Here is a 23,481-nt window from a genome sequence, read left to right as displayed (position 1 = left end):
GAAGCTCTGGCGACCCCTAGTGGGGTCGGGACCCCCAGGTTGGGAACCAGTGGATTTGTCTATTGGCAGAAAATTCATTGCCAACAATTTTGATTATCGGATTATTTTAAGCAAAATCACAAAAATTACATATTGCTTCTTAAATGTGGAGATTTGAGGCCTTTCTCAATTAATTAATAATGTAAATGTGACCTATATCATGATTAAATGGTTGAGCGGTGTCAACTAAACCAACTACTGTAGGTGGTGGTGGCGTATCGTACCTTGTTGTTCCCAAAGGCGTTGCCCTCTTTCCCCTTCCGTCCAATGCTTCTATAGCAGACGCCAATATCCCAGAATCCCTCAGCCTCCACCTCCCAGTAGTGAGTCCCAGAGGTGAAGGTCTGGGCGGCGAGGACCTGCGGCCAGTGGTCGAAACGCTCGGTGTGAGTGGCACAGGGCAGACGGCTTTTAACCCGCGTCGCTGAGCGAAGGTCATCAGAGATGCTCAGCAGAGGATGGGCCGTGTTAGTGTCGAGGGTCAGGGGACTGGTTACTGTTTGAGAGGGAAATAATATACATTAAATAGGAGCTTCATACAAAATTGAACTATGATATAACTGATATAACTATTACAGTGGTATCAATCTTCTCATCTAATTCTCAGCAAGAAAGCATGTTTCCAAAAATATCAAACCATTCCTTTAATGTCCTCACTAAGAAAAAAAGCAAATGAAAAAATTTCTCTTTAACAGACCCAACAGTTTTTTTTTATTATAGGCCTCTACCAAACAGTTGAAATGACGATTCATGGAAGAACAAAATACAAACCATGTACTGTTATTATGCAGTAATAATAGGTTAATATTCCTTCTTGTTATTCTTGTTATGTAAATTTGTTACCATGGAATTAGTTGTATTACCAGTACTAGTAATATTTCTATGTATTTATTCTTTATATTTACCATATTTACTGTAGGTTACTTTGAAAACCTCTCAGAAATGGTGAGAAATCATACTGATTTAATTTTTTCATCAAATATATAATGGAATAATATAATAATAATAATAATAATAATAATAATATAATAATAAATATATGATATTAAGAAATATTAGTGAATGTTGATAAGTTTTTATTTAATAAAAATTGAAAATGTATTATCTGAAAATCACCTATTCTAGCCGTACAGGACAATTCAACCGTTTGGTAGAGCATGTTTTTAGACAGTGAAAAAACATTCTTATTAAATTATTTCTGCATATATATAATGAAATAACATGAAATAATAATCAATAAAACAATAATCAAAAGCTGTTTTATTTAGTAGAAAATAGTACATTTTAATAAGATCATTAGCTTTACTACCTTTACCACAAAAAGACAACTGAACCGTTTGGTAGATCATGTTTTTAGAAAAATGTTTTGCCCCTTATTAGACTTATTATTTTAGTATCAAGTTACATAATATTGTTCAGTAAGACCTCTGAGACTATGACATGTAAAAATGTGCCTACTTTTGAAAATTAGACCAAGCAGAGTCCTCAGGTCTGGAGTGAGGCTATTTAAAGACACAGCAACAACTAGTGGATTGTTTTAACATAACATACTTAAACTGAGTGGTAGAGATGGCTCAATCAGGTTGAGTTAAGTTCAACACATTTTTCAATAAGATATAGTGACTCAAAATGTGCTCTACCAAACGGTCGAGCTGAAGATGAAAGGGTTAAGAAAGTGAAATAAATGGGGCGGGTGTGTGTCACTCACAGAGCTCCCTCTTGAGTTCACTGAGGCAGCGGAGGGTGCCGGTGATAAACTCTCGATACTTGCTCTCCATGTCCTCCAAGATGTGTTTCCTGTCCAGACTGACGGTGTCGGGGATGAAGAGAGGGCTGTTCAGGTCGGCTAGTAACCTAGAACACAAGAGCACAACACGTACTGTACTGCAGGAGGACAGATTAAAGGCTTGTGCAGTGAATTAATTGCATTTTATCCTCCCTTCATGTCTCGCTGTGTCTTCTATTTCCCCCCCATACATACAAAGACTGCCTACCTGCACACACACACACACACATCAGCACACCTAGTGACACCGACTTGTTCTGGACTTACTTTGTGTCGTCTGATTGAAAGGCCTGAGGAAAGAATAGTCAAGGACAACTGAGAAAAACATGACATGAAAGGACTCCTTTGCAGAAAGAATAGCAAATGTCCCTGTGTATCTGCCCAGCTGGATAAGAAAGCAAACCAAACACAAAGTCACTCAAACATATAACCAACCACTTGCCTGGGGCCCTGGATATGTACCATCTTTTTCCCATATTATATGAGCTTATACAACATTAAAAATGATATTTGCAGTTAACATACTTGTGGCTCTGCAGCATAGTTTGGACTCTTAAAGTACAAATAACCTAAATCTGTTTGATGACAGCATCTTCTGTGGGTTAAAAACTAAACTATTTGCCTCTTTTTGAGAAGATAGATTGGCTTTGTGCTGTAACAATGGACAGTTTAAAGGCCCTGGTACGGGTCGCACCTAGAAGGTAACCCCCAAATTGCAAAAATTTGCAAACACTTAACCTAACCTTAACCATTTGTAGGTTCACCCCGGTAGCCCACTAGGTAGAGCGGGTGCCCCATCAACCAAGGCTGAATCCAACACACGGCCCTTTGCTGCATGTCATCCCCTCTCCTTCCCCCTTTCATAACTATCACTGTCAAATTAGAGAAGTCACCACCTGTTCATGCACCACCAAGTCTTACCCAGATGAGCAGGAAGGGGTCCGTCTCTTCCAGCAGCGAGGCCAGGTAGTTCTGGATGCTCAGCACCTGGCTCATGTCGCCTCTCACCTTGGTGCAGTCTTCGTGCACGCGCTCTATGACCTGCTGCCTCTCCCTCCTGGTGATCTCCCTCAGAGAGACCACCAGCCTCTTCACCTGGACCTGCAGGTCTGAGCCCAGCCGCTCCACCTGAGTGTTATCCTGCTTCAGAGAATCCTGAAACCGGCCGTGAGAGATCGGTGGTTGGTGCCAGATCAAATCAGCGATTGAGACATAATCAAAACATCTGATCCATTTACATTTACATTTGGGATCCCTTGTGGGTCATAACTTCAGCAGTACATGATGTACAGAACTGAGAGAGTCATTATGTTGCATCTCCCCTGCAGTTGTTTTTACTCACAGCCATGGTTGAATCAATACTCTCGTGCTCTTTGAGGATTTGCTCTCCGTCTTTCAGCTTCTCCTCTGCTTTGCTGAGCAGCGTCTGGAGAATGACCTGTGGAATCATCACATATATATGAGCACACACACTCGTGCACATACGAACATAAAAACACACACATATCATCGGTCTTCCAGCTGACCTTCAGATCCTCCTCCACCTGTCTCAGCGCCTTCACTTTATGCTCAGCGTGGCCTCCGTCCAGCAGACAGTCACCACACACATACACCCCGTCGTCGGCACAGTAGTAGCGCAATATCTCTGCGTGTGTCGGGCACTTTCGCTGGGAGAGGTCCCCCAGTGGGTCCACCAGCAGGTGGGTGCTAAACGCCGGCCTCTCCAGATGGGGTCGGAGGTGTTCGGCACACAGCGACACTTCGCACCTCAGGCAGGTCTTGACAGCCAACGGTGGCTTTCCTTTCTCTGCCGTGGGAGGGCAGCAGTCACACAGCACCTCTCCGTGCTCCTCTAGACACTGGGGGCAGGTAAAGCGACTCCTGCCCTCGCCGTGGCCGCTCCAGGCCTCGCGGATGCAGGCGGGGCAGAAGCTGTGACCGCAGGGCAGGGGGTGGGCTTGGCTGAAGAAGTCTCGGCACACAGAGCAGGTCAGCTCTTCCTCCAGGGACGCCATTGTGAGCGGATGAAGGGCCAGTGCTGTGTTTGTATGTGTCACACAACGCTACTAACTAAACAGTGGAGAGAAATCAAAAATACATTCATGATTTGGATTGCAGTTAGTGATTGTACATGCTGAGTAAGACATCATGTTGTGAGCCTGTGCAACACCAAATTAAAGACATTTGCACAAGTTACATGCTGCTGTTACATGTAAGAATACAGTGATGAGCAGGGTCTGAAATTGGCACCCGCCACCCGCCAAATGCGGATAAAACCGGCAGGCCATCGGCAGGGAAAACGCTACAGATGGGAATAGAGAACCGGTTCCCGTGGTTCCTAGTTGTCCGAATCCTGGACATCTCATGCCTCTTTGACTATCGATTCTTCTGTATTGATGCTTTCCGACAGTTACGCATGCACAATGACACAAAAGCATACGCACACTGTATCATATTTTTTTGGGACCAGAGCCATGGCAGAGAGGGGGGGAAAAGCGCTCAAAAGCATGGCGCTAGGCATGGCTATTTTATCCCAAATAACGCAATACTGTGAACAACAACTCTGTGTGAAATCGGCAGGAGGAGAGTCAGTAATGTTAGCTGTTAGCAGCCGGTGGGCAGCACAGTCCTGCATTGCTAAATAACGGAGCTACTAACTTTAACGGAGGTGCCATTGAGTTATTATTATGATTCGTTAAAGTAAGTAAAAATGACTATGGGCGAAGGTAAATTCTAACTTCATCGTGATACGTTCAAATGCAATCTCGTAAAAATAAGTTTTTGGCGAGAAACTTGAATAAATCCAGTTGTTTGCAGGAGATGTTTTCACAGCAATATAAAATAGATATTAGACATTTAATCAAAGCAAATATTTAAATAAAAATACAATCATTTATTCCTTAATCAGCTGAATTGTGTTTTTATGCAATGAAAATAACCCCTATAGATGACAATAGCAATGTACAGTACTGTGTACAGTACCCTCCTACCCCCGGAAGCTATGGTGTAATTCAAACACTGGAATTTACCATGTTTATATTGTTTTTTGTGTGCATAGTGCATAGTTTCAAAAGTGGCAGATAACATGTCTGAGATGCAGACAAAAAAAAAATACTTGCCTGCCACAGAGGCAGGCAGTGAAAAAAGTTAATTTCAGACCCTGGTGACGAGTATTAAGCTGGTAGCAAGTGGAAAGTCCTTTTTCGACTCCAACTGTGCATTCAGACCAATAATCCTGTCTACTGGGCTTTTGCTTACCGCGCTCTATGAATAGAATACTTAACAGCCACTATTACTGGGAAAATGTGCGGAGGTTGGACAAAAATAACACCACATAATCAAATGGAAGGAAGTAGGCGATCAATACGTAAAACAAAAAAAAAGACTCCTCACTGTAAGGGTAAAGGGGTTATACTGACCCTAAATGAGCTTTAACTGGCCTCAGACCCAGCAGGGGATCAGGAGATCATCCTTGACAGCTTGTTGGCCTGATTTCCTCTCAACACGTGCTCCGCTTTTACATGTTTAACCACCAACTCACGTATGATCATCTCAACTGAATGTAATGAGAATTTTAAATAAATGTCTTGAAGAAAAGTTGGGTTTCTTACCTGTTGGTGCCCTGGTGTTTGCAGCCCGTGGCCATCGGTCAGTGAGATGACTGTGTAGGCTAATCCCAACAGATTCACCTCCCCCCTGGTGTCTGCTTCAACGGGTGGCACAGGACTCAGAGAGGTCACATGACCCTGGGATGGGAGGAGGGCACACAGGGAGAAATTATTAAGTAACTTTGAAGTAAACTGTTCTCAGAAGACTTATTTATTTCTAGTGAGTACAATTTGTACACCCTTTAAACCACCCAGGCATCAGCTCATTTGTTATTTATTTTTAGCTCATCTTTTTGAACTGTAGAGCAGTGGTCCTATTTAACCCATATTATATATGACATTGTGAGTCGGGAAAACCCTTTCCCTCTGTCTGTAATACACGTCACATGCTTCCCTGACTTTTCTTTTTAGGCGTATCTATAACTCTGGCGCCACCCTTTGGACAAACATCATGTTTTTGTATTTTAGAATAGCCCAGTTTGTTCTCAATTTTTCATCTATACAACATTTTTTCTGGCTTTATTGTATGTGAGTCTGTGTGAGTGTGTGCTGGAGGAGGAATTACGTTTGTTTGTTGTTACATATTTATACTTGTATACATAAAAAAGAAGCTGAATTGCTTCCAAAACAACTTTGTCACCAGGAGCCTGCTCAGACCTGGTATTAACATGCTCACTTATGTCTCATATGTTGTTGCAGCAATTGTTGGGGTTGATACCATTTGTTACACAGATTTGGTGCAAAATTTAACAATTTTTTACCACTCAAGAATTGATCAAAAATGATCAAAAATCCCTCCAAAATACCACATTAAGACACCAAGACCTCGAGGAACACCATAGAAATAGCCATGCTGTGATTTGGTTTCAAAAACTTTTGACATTTTGGTGGTTGTAAAGTTTCATGAGGCTGTGATTATCCTAGAGGTCATTTTATACAGTGAGGTCAAATTTTTTTAAAAATGGTCTCACTACAAAGAAATGGCTTCTATGAGGACTAACATCATCACACATGAATACAATTAGGCGGCTCATTGGATCCGCATGAGTCTCAGCTTTACAGTGATACCCAATTTATGTAATTCCAACACTGTTTAGGGACCCCAGTATGCAGAAATATTCAAACAAATCATTTTGAGAGTTAAAATAACTCATTTATACTGCTACTGGGCATGTCTGTAAAGGGGAGACTCGTGGGTACCCATAGAACCCATTTTCATTCACATTTTGAGGTCAGAGGTCAATGAACCCCAGTTGTTTCCCCCTGCTTCCAGTCTTTATGCTAAACTAAGCTAATCATCTTGTTTAAAAGAAATGGACTAATGAAATTGTACAATGAGCCAAAAAACATTAATTGTTTGGGTGTATATTGTATATATACCGTATGTGTTATAGGTTTAACTGCTGACTATGTGGGCGAAATGAAATTAAAAATAAAGAGTTTTCTTTTGTGTTTCTAGTTGATACATAAATACATGTGGTTACTGTCTTTCTGTGTCACCTGCTCACCTGTTTTGCATATTATCACCATGGTGTCATAGCTTTACTGCTTGTTTAACAAAATAAAATACTGACTTGACTTCCCCAATACGTTCATATTGTAATATTCTCCAAGAGAGATACTGTACTCGTTTCCATAATTCCTCTTCTATGGAATGGATGGATCAAAGGTTGCTGTGTTTTCATTTAGCCCTTTTGTGTTCGTGACTCTACAGTTCTTTAGTTTATGTTTGCTTTTGTGTTCGCAGGAAGTGACACAGTGAACTATCTGATGAGCAAACTTTTATCAGACTCTCTGCCGAAGCTCACTGTGAAAAACTGCAGAGCTGAAAGCATCGAGGTCGATACTCTACAGATGTCCAACAACAGCCAGATGACTGGGATACATGAAAATGCTTCACTTCTCTGCGGTAAAGACCCTGTCTACTACACAAACACCTTGGGTATTGTGGTGGACTGGGTGATATTTCTCGTTGGACTACCTGAAGTTTGCCTGGCCTGCTATGCTCTCCTGCGTCTACTCAAGAAGGACAGAGCGGCTCCGATCTTCGCCATCAACCTGCTCCTGTCAGATCTCCTTCAGATCGCGATCACAGTCGTCTTTATCATAAGTCGGTTTTTCGATGCCGCCTTCTACCCCTTCGCCAGGGCCCGCTGCGTCGCACGACTGTTCGTCCGCTTGGGACTGACCTCCAGTTTGGGTTTCATGCTGCTGATTTCTGCAGAGAGGTACTTATTGGTGGCCTGCCCGGTGTGGTACCACACGAAGAACATCGCAAGGTTATCCATCCTGGTCTCAGTCGGCATGTGGACCTTCTCGCTGGCTTACGCCTCTTTTGATAATCTCTTCTTGATGCACACCAGATTCTCCTTGTTGATATTCTCCATCATCTGCCTCCTCCCTGCCCCATTCCTTCTGGGTTTCTTCAGGGCCACATGGAAAGCCCTCAACAAAAGTATGGCCATGAGACATGACCCGAAGAAGAGGAGGAGAGTTTTGGGGGTTCTGAGCCTGGTGTTGGGGACGTACACCGTGTTGTTCTTCCCCTTCTGCTTCAGGAACCTCTACTACTCTCTGAAAGGTGACAACGCCTCAGACGCAGAGGACTCAGTCAGGGATGTTTCCGGTGTTTTGACCAGTGCTCTGGTCTATCTTAGCCCTTTGGTAGACGCTTTAATCTATATTTTCATTAGGAAGGACGTAAAGGACACAGTGGAAGCGTTTCCCTGCTGCAAAACACCTCTGATGAAGCTCAGAGAGTTTCAGGACAGAACAACAGACTCTTCGCAGACCGAGACAGCTTTCTAATTAATTTGTTAAGTGGTTTAAAAAGGGAAATGCTTCTAAGAGGGAGATTTTCATCACACCTCTTGTATTGTGGGTGGCGTAGACTGAATCATCTGTTTCCTCACATGACACGCCTAACTGCTTTGAATTTCTGAATTACCTAACAAACAAGATATGTCAATTCTTACATCAAGGTCTATCTCACAAAGTAATGAAGTGGACGTAGTCACGGTGACGTCACCCATTGGTTTGTGGACTGTTGTTTTGATGCCTCGAGTTCAGCATTTTGGCCGTCGACATGTTGTTTTTTTGTAACCAGAAGTGACACGAGAGGGTGTTGCTGAATAAGATGTTTTTAAGGAACCAAAAATATTAGAATTAACTGTCATGAACTGTGAAAGGGTTAAAGTTCTACGACAAGAACACGGACAACCCCCAGACCGGACAACGCCGTGGTAGCGACCTGTCGATCACAACGTAGCCACGCCCTAAAGCATACCCTGCTTTATGGTCTATTTGACTCTAAACGGGACCATAATTTACTAAATGAACATCATGCTGTATTGAAGACTAGCGATTGAGACCATAAACTCATGTTTACAATGTTTACTGAGGTAATAAATCAAGTGAGAAGTAGGATCATTTGCAACCAGAGGAGTCGCCCCCTGCTGGCTATTAGAAATAATGCAAGTTTAAGGCACTTCTGCATTGGCTTCACTTCTCAGACCTAGAAGTTGCCCGCTGAATGTTGCACAAGTTGTCTGAACAACTGAAGATGCCTCTGAGCGTAAGCTGAAGAAAGTGTCTATATAGAGGGACATTATCTGTGAATTAGAATATAAATGTCTTTGCTTATGAACTGCTTTTACTGTATCTTTTCTTTTATACATTAATCATACATTAAATACATTGGTTGTTTTAAAAACAATATGTGCATTTTCTACACTTGTGGTTAATGTTATTATTAAAATGATCAGGTATAACTATTAAATATAAGGTACTCAAGCTCATTGCAACAAATTCTTGTCTTTCAGAGACACCTAGTGGCTTTACTGATGTAAGACCACAGCAGCTGTCAGCCACAGTGTGCCAGGAGACATAGTAGGGCGTTGATAAAACAACATGTAAAATCAATATAATGAATATAAAACAAAACACTGTAACACTCTTAAACAGGCACATATGGTTAAATTATCATGTGTAGACATTAATATGCCATCACAGTTAGAAGCCTTTAAATGACAGATACAGGCTGAGTGAATGAATGAATGATCCCTGCAAAAAGGCTCTATCAAATTTAAGACCATTTTCGTTTTGGGTGAAATGTTTTGCCAACTATAGAATGGATTGCCATGAAATTTGGTGCGGACATGCATGATCCCCAGATGATGAACCTGAATGACTTTAGTGATCCCCTACCGGCCGCAGCAGGTCAAAGTTTTCACTTATCTGGTGATGTTTTGGTTCAAACATTCACGTTCCCCAGAGGATGAATCGGAATGACTTTGATGATCCTATGACTTTTCATTTAGCACCATCATCGGCTCAAAATTTCAGTTTGTTTAATACTTTAGTTCATGACCAAAACCTGCAAAAATACGGTCTCATCGGTGTAAGTTGTAGGCCTACTTTGTGTTTAGGGCTAACAGTTATTGTTTTCGGTTCGGTTTGTTGGTTTATTCGTCTGTTTGTCAGCAGGATTACGGAAAAACTACAGGCCTGATTTTCATGAAACTTGGTGGAAGGTTGTCGCATGGGCCAAGGAAGAACCCAGTCATTTTGGGGGGCTCTCTGACTGCCCTTCTTGTTAACATGTTAAACATGATAACATTAGCATTTAGCTCAAAGCACACTTCCTACAGCCTCACAAGTCAGCCAGCTTGGCTGTAGACTCTTAGTGTTGTTTATTAACAATGGATTTTTTTATTAAAATGTGAAAAAATATGAATTATGACAATGGTGCACACCTGTACAAATGTTAAATCACCGTCAGTCAGACTAGATGTGAGCCCTGCGTTGCCTGGGCTCTGTACTCGCCTATATACAGTATATGTGAGATGCACACTGAGAGAGCCAATATGGAGGTAACCGGGCTGTGTGTATCTCCCTGTGGATTGAGCGTTTCGATACTTTCACAGTATTTATATGGGACTTAAGCCTGCTTTATAATAAAAAAACATGATAAAATCACTTTTTTATAATATGGGACCTTTAAGATATTCAAGAGGAATGTTAGTAGCTATCCATGGGATTGTAAACACCATCCAGGCCTATTACTGGCTTTATTTATATCTATATATTTTCAGTATACTGTCTCCAAATGGAGGAGGAAATGGTTGCATTGGGATGCATTTGGCTGCTAGTTGACTTCAACTAGCAGCCAAAATGATCCCAATGCAACCATTTCCTCTTCCATTTGGAGACATATTTTTTCACATATTAATAAAAAGAAAATAGTTGAAATAGTTTTAAATGTTGGATTATTGGCACTGCATGTGGTATCCCTATATGCAATGTGTGTGATGAGCTATTTTGGGTTTTTGACTCATAATGTAGGAAGCACACTTCATACTGTAGGAAGCACACTTCCTACATTATGATTCAAAGACCCCAAATTAGCTCATCACACACATTGCATATGGGGATACCACATGCAGAGCCAATAATCCAACATTTAAAACTATTTTTTATTAATATGTGAAAAAATATGAATTATGACAATGGTGCACACCTGCACAATTGTGAAATCACCAGTCAGACTAGATCTGGGCCCTGCACTCTCCTATATGTGAGATGCACACTGAGAGAGAGCCAATGTGGAGGTAAGAGGAATGCTAGTAGCTATCCATGGAACTGTAAACACCATTCAGGCCTATTACTAGCTATACTGTCTCCAAATGGAGGAGGAAATGGTTTGATTTTGGCTGTTAGTTGAAGTGTGCTTCCTCATATGAGTCCCAAAATAGCTCATCACACACATAGCACATAGGGATACAACATGCAGTGCCAATAATCCAACATTTAGAACTATTTAAATATTTTTTTTATTAATATGTGAAAGAATATGAATTATGACAATGGTGCACACCTGTACAAATGTTGTTTGATAGTTTAACTGTCTGTTGAAGTGTGTTAGTTGAAGTGTGTTAGTTGAAGTGTGCTTCCTACATTATGAGTCAAAGACCCCAAAATAACTCATCACACACATTGCATATGGGGATACCACATGCAGTGCCAATAATCCAACATTTAAAACTATTTTTTTCTCTTTTTTTGAGACTAAATATGATTTTTTTTATTAAAATATGAAAAAAATATGAATTATGACAATGGTGCACACCTGTAGAAATATGAAATCACCAGTCAGACTAGACCTGGGCCTGCACTCCTGCACTATATGTGAGATGCACACTGAGAGAGCCAATGTGGAAGGTAACCGTGGTCACTGTTTCCCAGAGGACCGTCTGGCGGCGAGGGCCATTAATTATAAGAGACAGGGAGACAGACAGCTAAGCAGACAGACAGACAGACAGACAGACAGTACTGCAGAGAGAGAGAGAGAGAGAGCAGACAGACAGGCCTGTGACAGAGGAGAGCAGGCCAGGCCCTCGACTCGACACATACAAAGAAAAAAAAAGGAGGAAGAGATCAGCACGCACGGCCAAGAGAAACTAATCCTCCTCTGTGTAGAGACTACAGCTCCCAGCACCGCCTCCTTCTAGTCCTGCCAGCAGACTATGAGTAAATACACTCAGGCATAATAACCCTTTGTCATAAGAGAAAGAAAACGCGATTTTTTGGCGACGGTAGATAAATAATTGAAAAAAAAAATGCGGCTGTCCGACTGCGCATCCCTGGGAGTGAATAGGGAATTGCTGCGCCAGTGTCCCGGCTGAGAGACGGAGAGCTGTTTCTTTACCCAACATCCAACATCCAACATAAGCTCCCTGAGCTGTTCACCCCTCCACCACCGTGTCATTTTACACAATACCGCTGCCACTGCCAACAAAAATCATCCTTTCAAACATGGTAAGTTGTTTTTTTTTGTGTGTGTTGTGTTTTTTTGACGCGCGGCCTGTGGGGGAAATGCACATCCGGGACTGTAATTTTTTTTTTTTTTTTTTACGAGAAGTCATAATATTTTATGAATCATAACTTGTTATGATGTGCGGGAGCGCGCGTGGCGTGCAACAGGTCGCCGTACAGTAGCGGGGGCGCGCATCTCACCGCCGTATTTTGCGCTTGTTTCCAAAACACATTGTGGTGTTCAGACCGTCGTGAAAACATGGCAAGATGGCACGAAAAATGCGTTGTTGGCACAATAGACTTCTGGGTTTAAAAAACAACGAGGATTTATCCCTTTTTTCCGGACTCTTTTGATAACTATAAGGAGTTACTACTTCTTTCTCTTTGACAAAATATGATCCATTACGCACGAGTAATTTATAGCCTTATTATTTTTCTTTTTTTTAATCTTTTTTTTATTATTGTGCGGAAATCACTGCTCGGTTTTGCATTGAAAAAGTCTCCATATATATATATGCCCATTACAGAGATTACACAGTTAAACTATATCATGTTATAATGAATCGGATTTTCCACTGTGCAACAAAGGATTTTAAATAATTCAGTCACAAATCATTACCCTTTTCTTTTTTTAATCATTTTTTTATATTGTGCGGAAATCACTGCTCGGTTTTGCATTTTAAAGTGTCCATATATACAGAAATTACACAGTTAAACTATATCATGTTATAATGAATCCACTGTGCAACAAAAGGATTATTTTAAATAATTCAGTCACAAATCATTACCCGATTTGACCGCTACCGTGTGAGGACCTATAATACTCATGTCAAACATAAGGATGCGTTTTATTATTCTAGTCCAAGCCTCTCAGAGAAACATAGAGGAGGTGTTGGGTGGTGGGAAGGTGGAGGGTGTCACAGGGCCTGGGTGAAAAATTATTTTCCTCCTCACTCTGGCTGTGTCTTTTCTTTCACTACCTCTCTCCACGTGGTATAAGCAGTCTGGATAGAGGGTGAAAAGGGAGCATTGTGTGTCCAGTCAGTGGCCTTATGTGTTGGAGAGGCTCTGAGAGGGTGATGTTCACTCAGCTGTGCTCCCTCTACGCCATTGTTGCAAATTCCACCTCATTTCAGCCTCTCTGTTTACAGACAGGAGCCTGTTTTCAGAGGCAGCCTCACACACACACACCTTGAATAGACTTGCATATACGATACGATAACGATAATACTTTATTGTCAGACAGGTCTGACATTTGTTTTGCGTCACAGCAGCTCCATTTGCAACATCACAGAAAGGACAAAGACAAGAAAACAGGAAACATACATTTAAACATTACAATCACAGAAGACGATATTCAGGGCCCTTCAACGTACATTTGATCTGGGATTAGGCTCCACACTGTTAAGAATATAACAGTAAAGAACTGGCAGCAGGTCTGCCTTTATGTTACTTTAAAATTAACATTATTATACTATCTGTGTATACTATACATTATTTTTTGCCTAGATGAATAGACTTAGCAGGTTACAGACATAGGAATAGTCACACTAAATACAATTAAAGGCACTTGTTAGGAAAAAGGCTATAACAGACTTGTTGACACTTTTCCCAAAATGTCTGTCTATAGCTGGCTACAAGCACAGAATGCAAACCAGAACAACATGTGAGTGAAGAAAAGAGCTAATTCACTGATTTTACAATCATGCACAATGTACAAGCCTCACATGAGCAGATCAGGTCCCAGAATTAAAAACATACTGCATGAAACTGTTACTGATGATACTTTAGACAGTTGATCAGCAGTAAAGTGATGTTTTTTAAGAATGCATTATAGTTCAGTTAAAAAACAGCCTATGAGCGTCATTTAACAGGTTTTCTTTTGTATTAACAGTAAAGCACTGTTTTTAACAATAACAGGTTAATACTGTTGAAATCCTGCTGTAAATTAACAGCAATTGTTTACAGTGCATATTTAGTTTTAGGATTGACTGGTGTACAAAAGAGTGCTTCCAGTCTAACCTTATTAAATCGTGGAACCCTGTATCTCCGATTTGATGGTAACAATTCATATTCACTGTTCAAAACATGGTTGGGGTCAGAGACGATGGTGTTAGCCAGCCTTAATATGTTATTATGATAGGCTGATTGATAGAACTTCTCAAGGGGTTGACCTATAATCTTTGAGCAGATTTTCATTTGGTGAAGCAGTTTTGACTTTAAAGTAGTGGACAAACTCTTGTACCATGTAGTATAACAATACTGTAGAATACTCATAATCACAGAAGTAAAAAACTAAAGAAGAATTTGTTTACTCGCCCCAAAAGACCTGAGGCGGCGGAGAAAGTAAATTCTTTGTTTTGTCTTTTTACAGACAAATTCAATGATGCGCATGTGTGACAAGGTATAGCCTTTGACACAATATGTTTTGTTAAAAAAAAAATACAAAAAATATATATTTAATCAAGCTGGTTTTGACTTTTGCGCCCACCTGTGCGCAGTTTCCTATCTGTTACACACAGGAGGCCGCGCACTGTGACGTTCAGATTTTTATAGGCCCAAAAATCAGTAATCGAAAGCTCAGGAAGGGCCCTTTATGTGATGAACTTGAGCGTCAATGTAAGAGGGTTTACTAAAGAGAAGCAGTGGACTCTTGGCTCAAAAGAAGGGGTGTTCACTCGCCATTTGAATGCAAAGTAGTGGATGAACAAGTGAGCTGTGTATGTGTGTGTGTGTGTGAGAAAGGAGGGCCAACGGTGAGTTTTAAGAAAAGGGAGACTTGTTGAGAGAAAACTGTCACACATGCCTCTTTGGCACTTTAGTCCTGTTTTTTCTTTCTCTGCACCACAATGCCACCAACGTGGACACGCTTTTGGGACTAATCAATCCGGAGCATCCATTGTCACATTATTTTTTTTTGAGATGATACTTTTAGTTTTTCTTCATTTTTGTCCCTTTAAGTAATTTAGATACCTACTTTTTTCAGTGCGCAGGGAGACAGAGTAAAAGTTGTGTGTTGGCCAATGCGCCCCTGCGTCGGTCCCATCCTGCAGAAGCATGTCCCGTCGGAAACAGAAACGACCCCAGCAGCTTATGAACCTGACCCTCGGTGACTGTCGGATACTTGAGCATGGTGAGAAATAGATTATTCTGGTTGGTGGGAAGTTTAGACCTCAAAGAATTCACTGTTCCTCAGCATGCAGAGATTGTGCCAGTTAATTGCTCATAGTGATATTAGTCTATGGTATATCTACTGTATCATTGTACTGCAGGCCTTAAACTGATGCTTTGCACTAACTTGTGACCTCATATAAGAAATACCAGTTTTGGAATTTGAACAGAAATGTCATTATGGGCAGTTACAAGTTTGTTCTAAATGTTTTCTTATCAGAATTATTATACGCTTAATTCCATTTAATTTGCATTATGTTGAACGCTAAGAAGAAGACGGCATGCTGGTATAATCGGCCTACAGACAGTCTTTAATTCATTCTCTGTGGTCGCAGCCATTAGCTGCTTTCTTTGCCCCGTAAAAACGCAAATGTCTTCACTCCTCATCACTGCCAGGTTCAAAGATGCAGACCACCCAGAATAGGGGGCTATATACAGTAAATCCCCAGTGAAAGAATTGGTGAAAAAGAACGTATATAGAGGATTTGAAAATGTGTTGCGAGAAGTAAGGTACAGGTTTGGTAGAAGCAAAGAGATGAGCATGAAGAAGGTCAAGGAAAATGAAACTTTGTGAGGCACTGTATAAGGTGTTCTAACTGCAATAGCATTAGACCCCATTGTCCCCTTTCAGCTTTGTTGCCGGGCACTGAAGCATGAACATACCCATGAAGAAGTGTGTGTTCGTGTGTGTGTTTGTGCACGCTGTCTGTTCACTCCAGTTACAGGAGCAGGGCCCACATTGTGTCATAAAATTGTAGCTTTCAAGCAAACAGCAGTAAGTTCTGTATGTGTTAACGTGTGCACGAGCGACCCTGTGCATACAGAGTGTTCGCTCTTTTGTGTCTGTGCGTATGTGCTTTCACATCTGTCTCTCAATGCTTCTTTGGGCTAAGTTAGCTTGTTGTTGATGGTCTGTGAGTCATCATGTCTGTCTGCGGGGCTGTTTGTTTTCTTTGCGAGCCACCTCTCTTCCTCTGCCTGGCCCTAAACCGTATCAGGAATGCGACCTCAGAGTGTTTAAGGTCAAGTCTGCTAGCCAATCAGGCACCCAGTACAGTGTCCAGTACCTAACCCCTAGCACCCCATTGGGCTACTGGGGGGAAGGGCTCTTAAGGAGATGAAAGAAAGACGGATTGAATGGAGGAAGGAAGAAAGAGAGAGGGGCAGGGATGGAAGTGTGTGGATGTGGCTTCTTTTTATTGGTGGGGGGGTGGGGGGGTCCATTGTCTTGTGCGTGTTGCCCTGGCAACAAGGTAGGCTCCTCTACGGGTGAGCAGTGTATTCTTGCAGATCAGTGGAATCTGTGTTTGTGTGTGTGTGTGTGTGTTAGCATGTGTGCCTGCCTACATGCCTGTGTGTGTGTGTGTGTGTGTGTGTGTGTGTGTGTGTGTGTGTGTGTGTCTCGATAGGGGTCGTGAGGCTGCAGTTGATGAGGATAGACAGGACAAAGAGGAAAATAGTGGTGGAAATTAGGCCCAGAGGTTAAAAGTCACGTCTTAGCCAAGTGAATTCTTCCATTTCCTAGACATCAAGTAGCCACTTAATAACCTCCTTTACTTCTCACTGCTGCTTTAGTTGTTTCTAAGTGCCCTGAAATGTGAATTTATACTTTTTTTTTCTTTTTTAAAAAGCTATATTATAAAAAAGATTGTAGACCACAATGTAAATCTTGATTATTTTGTTATCATTAACGATGATAAAATTACATTGATTTTCTTCTTTCAATTTCCTTAGATGACTACTTGGCAGTGAAGTCAAACTCCTCTCCATTTATCCTGGATTCTCCCTCGTGCTCTCCATCGTCCTCTCTTCAAAGCTCCCAGCTGCCCCTCGCTCTCAGTTCATCTCTCAAGGGCTCTCCGACCCCCTCTTTACCCACTGAGGATCCACCGATATCCTGCTCACACGGCCAGTCCCTCAAAGACCCACAGCGCTCCCTCTCTCCTGACTTCCCTTACTCCCCTCTCTCTTCCCAAACTCAACCTCCAACTGCCCTTCAACTGTCTGGTTGCAATCCTACGTCTTCTGCAAGTGCCCTAATCCACCCCTCCCGAAGCGCACACATGGCCTCTCCCAAGTTGGGGCTGTCAGCCACCACCACCACCTCTTCTTCCTCCTCATCGTCCTCTGCCTCCCTATGTCCTCCACCGCACCCCGGAAGCCCCAGCCGTGTGCCCGAGGGCCCCCCAAGTCCTGTTACTCCCACTCCCAGCCCAGGAGTGACATCTGCCTCAGCTGCACCCTCTAGGGCCCAACTGAGCATTGCCCTGATCCTGGAGGAGCTCCGGGTGCTTCAGCAAAGGCAGATCCATCAGATGCAGATAACAGAGGAGATATGTAGACAGGTGCTACGCCTCGGCGGAGCCTCCTATACCATAGACACACCCTCCCAGCATCTCCTCCCTCCCCTGCCTCAGCTCTGCCTCGAAGGCAGCAAAAGGGCAGCAAGCCCAACTATCGCAACTACTGCATCTCAGCCTTCCACCTCTGTTGCTCCTCTCCTGGCTTGTTTCTCCTCCCTGCTCCCTTCTCAGGCAGCCAACAAACCCACAAAGCCAAGCAGTTCATTGTCTCAAATCCTGCAGCCCCACAAGCCCCAGATGGAAGGGATGGGAGGGACTGCAGGGGCTCATGGTTATCTGAGGGTGAGTTCTCGGTCCTCAGCTCCCTCCACCTCTTCCTCTGCCGCCATCTCCATGGCTTCCTCCAACTATCCGCTAGCTTTGTCTTTAGCTCTGCCCAACCGCTATCTTCATGAGAAATCTCCAAATACCACTTCAGTGAGTGGGCACAGTGGCCTGTCCTTCCTAAACTCAGCCCTCCCCACATCAGTATCTATGGTCCAAAACTCCCAAAATGCTCTGCAATCTTTCTCTGGAGGAGCAGACTCTTCCTCTGCATCCAGCTCCTCCAATATTGGCCGCCTCCAACATGCCTGCCGCTTTTGTGGAAAAATGTTCAGCAGTGACTCCTCCCTACAGATACATCTACGCTCGCACACAGGGGAACGACCCTACCAGTGTCCAGTATGCCTCAGCCGCTTTACCACACGAGGCAACCTCAAGGTGCACTTCCTGCGTCATCGTGAACAAAACCCAGAGCTCTCACTTTCACTCCTGCCGCCTTCTTTGTTTGGGGTTGCATTAGGGGCCACTGGGGGATCAGAAATGGGACAGATCATGAGCAGTGGTAGCAGTACTAGTGGCATGAGTATGATACAGAAGAATCCAAAAAGCAGGTCTGAGGATGAAACATGTGGAGATAACAAGGAGGTCAGTGGTACCAACACTGGCTTTTCTCTGGGAGCCTCTGGAGGATCTACCCCTTCTACCCTACCCCTGCCCCCTAGTGTAGACCTGGCTTTGATTTCCCACTCTCTCCTGCAGCTCAATAGGGCTGCAGCGGTAGCAGCTGCAGCCGCTATCACCTCGGGCTCGTCCCACTCGTCTTCCTCCTCTTCAACCTCCACCTCTTCTCTGGCTACTTCCCTCCTCACCAATCCTTCCTTGTCATCGTCTTCCACCATCACAGGGTTATTCAAGGGTGCCAAGCAGCAGCACTTTGATGAGAACACTCCCCCTCACGCCCCAATGCTTTCTCCTGCTGCCTACTCCCAGCTAGCCCACCTGCCTAAGCTCCTTTTCCCATCTGTCTCCACTTCTTCCTCTACCCCTACTGCACACTCATCCCTCTACAACCATCCAGCCTTGGGCTTGCTACGCACCCAACTACCCTCTACTCCAGGCTCCCACCAACTTGCTTCTTCCAGCCATTCTCAGCTTTCTTTCCCTTTCTCTTCATTTCCTAAAGTCCCAGGTCCATCCACCACCACTCCATCCTCCCTCCCTTCCTCCATGGGTACCTCCACTCCTACATCTGAAACCTCCAAGCTGCAGAGGCTGGTGGAGAAGCTGGAGAAGGCGCCCCGCTCCTCTTCTCCATGGACTTCTGCCTGTACTTCCGCCTCCATGCTGGAGATGTTATCTAACAGTGCCACTACCTCTTCAAGTTTAGCCAACAGTCGTTTCACAAATGCCAGCACTTCGACCACATATGTCATGGCGTCCCCACCATCTTCGACTCGTGCTTCCACTTCTGTTTCAAACTTCACCCATGAGATGGTTGCTGCCCTAGGCATGAGTGCCAATGGAGCGAATGCCATGGCGGGGGGCTTGCTACCATCACTAGGCATCACAGGTCCAGCTGGTAACCTGACAACCAATCAGTGTGGGGTGTGTTTACGGGTGTTAAGCTGTCCCAGAGCACTGCGTCTGCACCAGGCTACACACCTTGGAGAACGCCCTTTTCCATGTAAGATATGCGGCAGATCCTTCTCTACCAAAGGCAGCCTGCGGTCACATCTGGCCACCCATCATGCCCGACCACCCAATGCACGTGTCCAGAACTCTTGCCCACTGTGCCAGCGTAAGTTCACTAATGCCCTAGTGCTCCAGCACCACATCCGTATGCACCTTGGTGGACAGTTGCCCACAGATGGCACAGAGGCTTCTGCACATGAGATGCCAGCTGAATCTAATGCCAAACCCTTGTCACAATCTCAATCCCAGTCCACTGACCCAAATACCCTCTCTAGTAAAACACCTCCTCTAGCAGGCCACTCAAAGAGCCCAGCCCCAAGCTCACAATTTCAAACTCCAGCAGTTGGCTCGGTTCCTGTACCTGGCAGTACGAAATCAGTTGAGATCACCAAAAATCCCAACAAGTCTGAGTCCTCCAGTCCAGACCTCATCCCCCCCTCTGACCTTAGCCCTGACCCCTTCATGAATCCCAACACACAAACTCCGCCACCAGGCAGTGTGGAGCCCCCTCTCCTTTGCGTCAGTGCCCCCTTGCCAGCCTCCCAGCAGACAGATCAAGCTTCCCCAGTCGGCAAAGACAACCAAGTTGAACAACAAGCTACTGCCGATGTCCATCCTCCTAAATCCACCCCCTCACCAGTTTCCTCCACTGTTACCAAAACCGCTGTGTCATCTAATGCTATGGTAGTGGACTGTGGAGAGGATGCAGCATCTACCTCCTCCGATGCCTTCCTTGGCTCCAGATCAAACCTGGAGGACTTACAAAGCACACCTGTCCTTGGTGACCCCTTTGCTTATACCTGTCCCAGTACCTCCTCTGACCCCATCCTGAGTCAAGATGTTCCTGATATTATTGCAACACCAACCTTGGAATCCGAGTCAGTCTCCCCAAGGCCCAAATCACCAGAACCCATGGAAGAAGACAAAGATCAGTCTTCTCCACCAGCAACACCAAAGCAAGACCAAGCAACTGTGCCTGACGAGGACCCCGACAAGACGTCCAATTTGGACACTGCTGACACTATTGGTGCTGAAGTAATGGGTGCATCACAGAGAGCTGCCCCTTTTGTAAGGGAGACACGTCAGAGCTTTCATTTTGGGTCGTATGGGAGGGAAGACCGGGCGGAAGATGCTAAGATTAGTGGATTGGCTCCAATTGAAGCACTGGATGGTTCTGTCCCCATCAACCTCGCCCCAACCCTCCCATCTCCGATGTCTCGTCCTGAGAAGAAGACCTATTCCTGCGCTGAGTGTGGAAAAGAGTATGCAAGTCGCAGTGGACTGAAGGTGAAGAAAAAATGTGTATGATTTAAAAATAACTTTGATGAGATATGTGGAGATATTAAAGCTGTGAAATATAAATGTTTTAATGTGTAAAGAATTGCTAAAGAATTGCTTTATGTTCCCAGGGGCACATGAAGCACCATGGTGTGGTAACCAAAACAGCACGTCCACCAGCCCGGAGTAGTCGTTCCTCCGCTGACCAACTTCCTTCCTCTACATCTATGACTTCCTTGAATATTCCTGCAACCAGGAGCTCAGCAGGCTTCTGGAACCAGTACCAAGCCTTCCTCAACACCAGTAACGAGTCAACTGATGACCCAACCGCTGGCAGCCAAGGAGAGAATGAGTCGGCACGGTCCGCAAAATCCCAGATGGATCAGAGAGCCGCTGAGGAAGCTGAGGAAGAGTCTAGTGAAGGTTCATAACTCGAGTCAGTGTGATTGGCTGCATAACGTTCTGGTGTTTTCAATCAATGTTTACCTTTTGGTGAAACTGTATGAACAGTTGCGTAGTACTGCTTCCTTAACACATCTCAAAGTAGCCTGTCAGTTTGATAGTCAGAGTAATATGTTTGTATGTCAAAGTTGTGAGTCAATCAGCTTGGTCTTGTTGTGTTAAAAAAAAAGAAAGAAAAAAAAAGAGACAGCTAATGTACAAATATAGATGAAAATATTCAAGAAGTAAAGTCCAGCTTTTTGCTGGATTTGATAAAAAGTGACACTACCTTTGTCTGGCTGAAGTTGTTAATAGTTTGATGAACATTCTAACAAAAAAAGAGTATCCCTGTTGTATCAATGTTTCATATCAGACCTGGGTCAAATAATTATGAGTTTTTTTGTTGTTTTAAAAAAAAAAATGGTATTATTAGCTAATTAGTGGGTCACAGGATAGTACACTAAAAGAATAGTTTAAAATAATTGTATGTCAGTATGTAAACATTTCGGTACTCGTGTTGTGCCATGTACCAAATCTGATCCAACTGGCACCAAAGGAGGCTCCAGCTAACCAAAATTTTATTTCTTTAATGCTTCCCGACCTAGGTCTGTTTCATATCTAAAAGATTCTTTCCTTCAGTCACAGAGGGATCTGATATAAATGAGGAAACTAGATAAGCAAAGTTTTGCTTGGCGAAAGCACACAAGGACAACAAACTGAATGTGTTTCTGTGGGGAATATGACGTCTTTTGTCCCCCATCTTGTGGTTCAGTCGGATAAACTACTCACTCATGTCGTTGTGATTTACTTTTCACTATATTGTCCTGTCAAACCAGAAGCACAGCTGCAGTGTTTGTGAACCCAGTGAGGACATGGTCTTGTGTGTGACCTTTGACCTTCAGCTTTGTGAATATTATGATTGTTGTTTGGTCCAAAAGTAATATCTGTAACACTTTTTCAGTTACTAAAACTTTAAGTTGCTATATATATCAGAAGTCTATGTCTGTTTGTTGTAAGCTGTACTTTCAGTATCTCCATATTAAAAAGCAATTTGGGAAAAAAAAATCTTGCTCTGTCTTGATTGAGGGAATCTTACACAACTAGATATGTTGCAACTGGTGTACTGACTTGTTTACCTCAAACACCATATGTATACATGCACGTGTGTCCAGTTATAACATCCATGATCTCTGCCAAGACAATCAAAGCTCCCCTCCCTCGTGTCGCATCAACCAAGGGGAGTGGAGGAGGCCAGCTGTCTTTCCTCAGCTGTGGCCAGCACGGCAGCTGAACTACAGTATGTGTGCACATAAGGTTGGTAACAGGAAATATGTCTCACGTCTTAAACATTTTACTCTATGTGTTTATGTATTTATACGTTTGTCTCTGTATGCACACATAGCTGCTAATAAGCATCATGCCCACAGCAGCCATCACATGACAAGTGAAATCTATAGCTGCCATTACCACGAACAACTGAGTGCTACCACATGCATGCCAATGAACACACTCAGCCTGCAGTCATCATCTGGAATCAAACCAACACCGTGTTTACAAAAATAGAGAACAAATATTTTCCCTTTAAAGAAAGCAGAAAGTAGCATGCAATACAAAATATTCTAAGGTCACGGATGTAAAGTAGGAGGTTATATACCTCATCTGACATGTTAGTGTTTAAATGTGTGTGCAATGTGTGCATTAGAGGGCGCAATTCCCCCTTTTAAACACATTTGATGCTGCATAATGTATACAGCTGGTTCAGGCCTTGTTGAGCAGCACTCAGTAGGAATCAGTGTGAGACAGTATTTATCTTCCAAGTGTAAAATACATTATGATAGAACAGCCTGTAATAAACTGATAATGAGTCCCCCATGTTTAAAACCTGAACAGTATAACACTATGTTTAAGAATATTTGGTTATTGCATTGGGCTTAGAAAGAAGGGTAAGGTTAAAGACTGTTTTTAAAGTGGCAGAAATGTCTTAACAAATTGATTAATTGTATAATATTTCTGTTCATGGGAGTAG

At 43.2% G+C, this 23,481-nt stretch overlaps 3 protein-coding genes across 3 annotated transcripts; 2 read left to right on the top strand and 1 right to left on the bottom strand.

Moving 5' to 3' along the window:
- Positions 1–394: 394 nt before the first annotated feature.
- On the bottom strand, positions 395–5,574 carry trim110 (tripartite motif containing 110). Its single transcript, XM_074650361.1, has 6 exons — positions 5,437–5,574; positions 3,352–3,895; positions 3,168–3,263; positions 2,747–2,980; positions 1,748–1,893; positions 395–535 (listed from the first exon to the last, which is right to left on the bottom strand). The coding sequence occupies exons 2-5, from the start codon at positions 3,838–3,840 to the stop codon at positions 1,765–1,767; spliced, it is 948 nt and encodes a 315-aa protein (XP_074506462.1). The 5' UTR covers positions 3,841–3,895; positions 5,437–5,574; the 3' UTR covers positions 395–535; positions 1,748–1,764.
- LOC141776916 (proteinase-activated receptor 2-like) lies at positions 4,542–8,241 on the top strand. The gene is made up of 2 exons (XM_074650768.1): positions 4,542–4,551; positions 7,181–8,241. The coding sequence occupies exons 1-2, from the start codon at positions 4,542–4,544 to the stop codon at positions 8,239–8,241; spliced, it is 1,071 nt and encodes a 356-aa protein (XP_074506869.1).
- A 3,457-nt stretch (positions 8,242–11,698) lies between these two features.
- Positions 11,699–22,520, top strand: sall2 (spalt-like transcription factor 2). The gene is made up of 4 exons (XM_074650352.1): positions 11,699–12,249; positions 15,233–15,379; positions 17,152–21,023; positions 21,146–22,520. Exons 2-4 carry the CDS (start codon positions 15,304–15,306, stop codon positions 21,443–21,445), a joined length of 4,248 nt encoding a protein of 1,415 aa, XP_074506453.1. The 5' UTR covers positions 11,699–12,249; positions 15,233–15,303; the 3' UTR covers positions 21,446–22,520.
- Positions 22,521–23,481: the final 961 nt, after the last annotated feature.

The sequence above is a fragment of the Sebastes fasciatus genome, chromosome 11, assembly GCF_043250625.1.
Source record: "Sebastes fasciatus isolate fSebFas1 chromosome 11, fSebFas1.pri, whole genome shotgun sequence".
Lineage (NCBI taxonomy): Eukaryota > Metazoa > Chordata > Actinopteri > Perciformes > Sebastidae > Sebastes > Sebastes fasciatus.
The sequence above is the reverse complement of the archived record's forward strand: the minus strand, read 5'-3'. Positions and strand labels throughout refer to the sequence as shown.

Excerpts from the sequence above, each read along its gene's own strand:
- trim110 (XM_074650361.1), bottom strand. The coding sequence starts at position 3,840 with ATGGCGTCCCTGGAGGAAGAGCTGACCTGCTCTGTGTGCCGAGACTTC. Across the intron at positions 3,264-3,351 it reads AGGTGGAGGAGGATCTGAAG|GTCATTCTCCAGACGCTGCT; the intron begins GTCAGCTGGAAG and ends ATGATTCCACAG. Across the intron at positions 1,894-2,746 it reads ACCCCTTCCTGCTCATCTGG|GTTACTAGCCGACCTGAACA; the intron begins GTAAGACTTGGT and ends CTTGTGTTCTAG.
- sall2 (XM_074650352.1), top strand. The coding sequence starts at position 15,304 with ATGTCCCGTCGGAAACAGAAACGACCCCAGCAGCTTATGAACCTGACC. Across the intron at positions 15,380-17,151 it reads CTGTCGGATACTTGAGCATG|ATGACTACTTGGCAGTGAAG; the intron begins GTGAGAAATAGA and ends CAATTTCCTTAG. Across the intron at positions 21,024-21,145 it reads CAAGTCGCAGTGGACTGAAG|GGGCACATGAAGCACCATGG; the intron begins GTGAAGAAAAAA and ends TTATGTTCCCAG.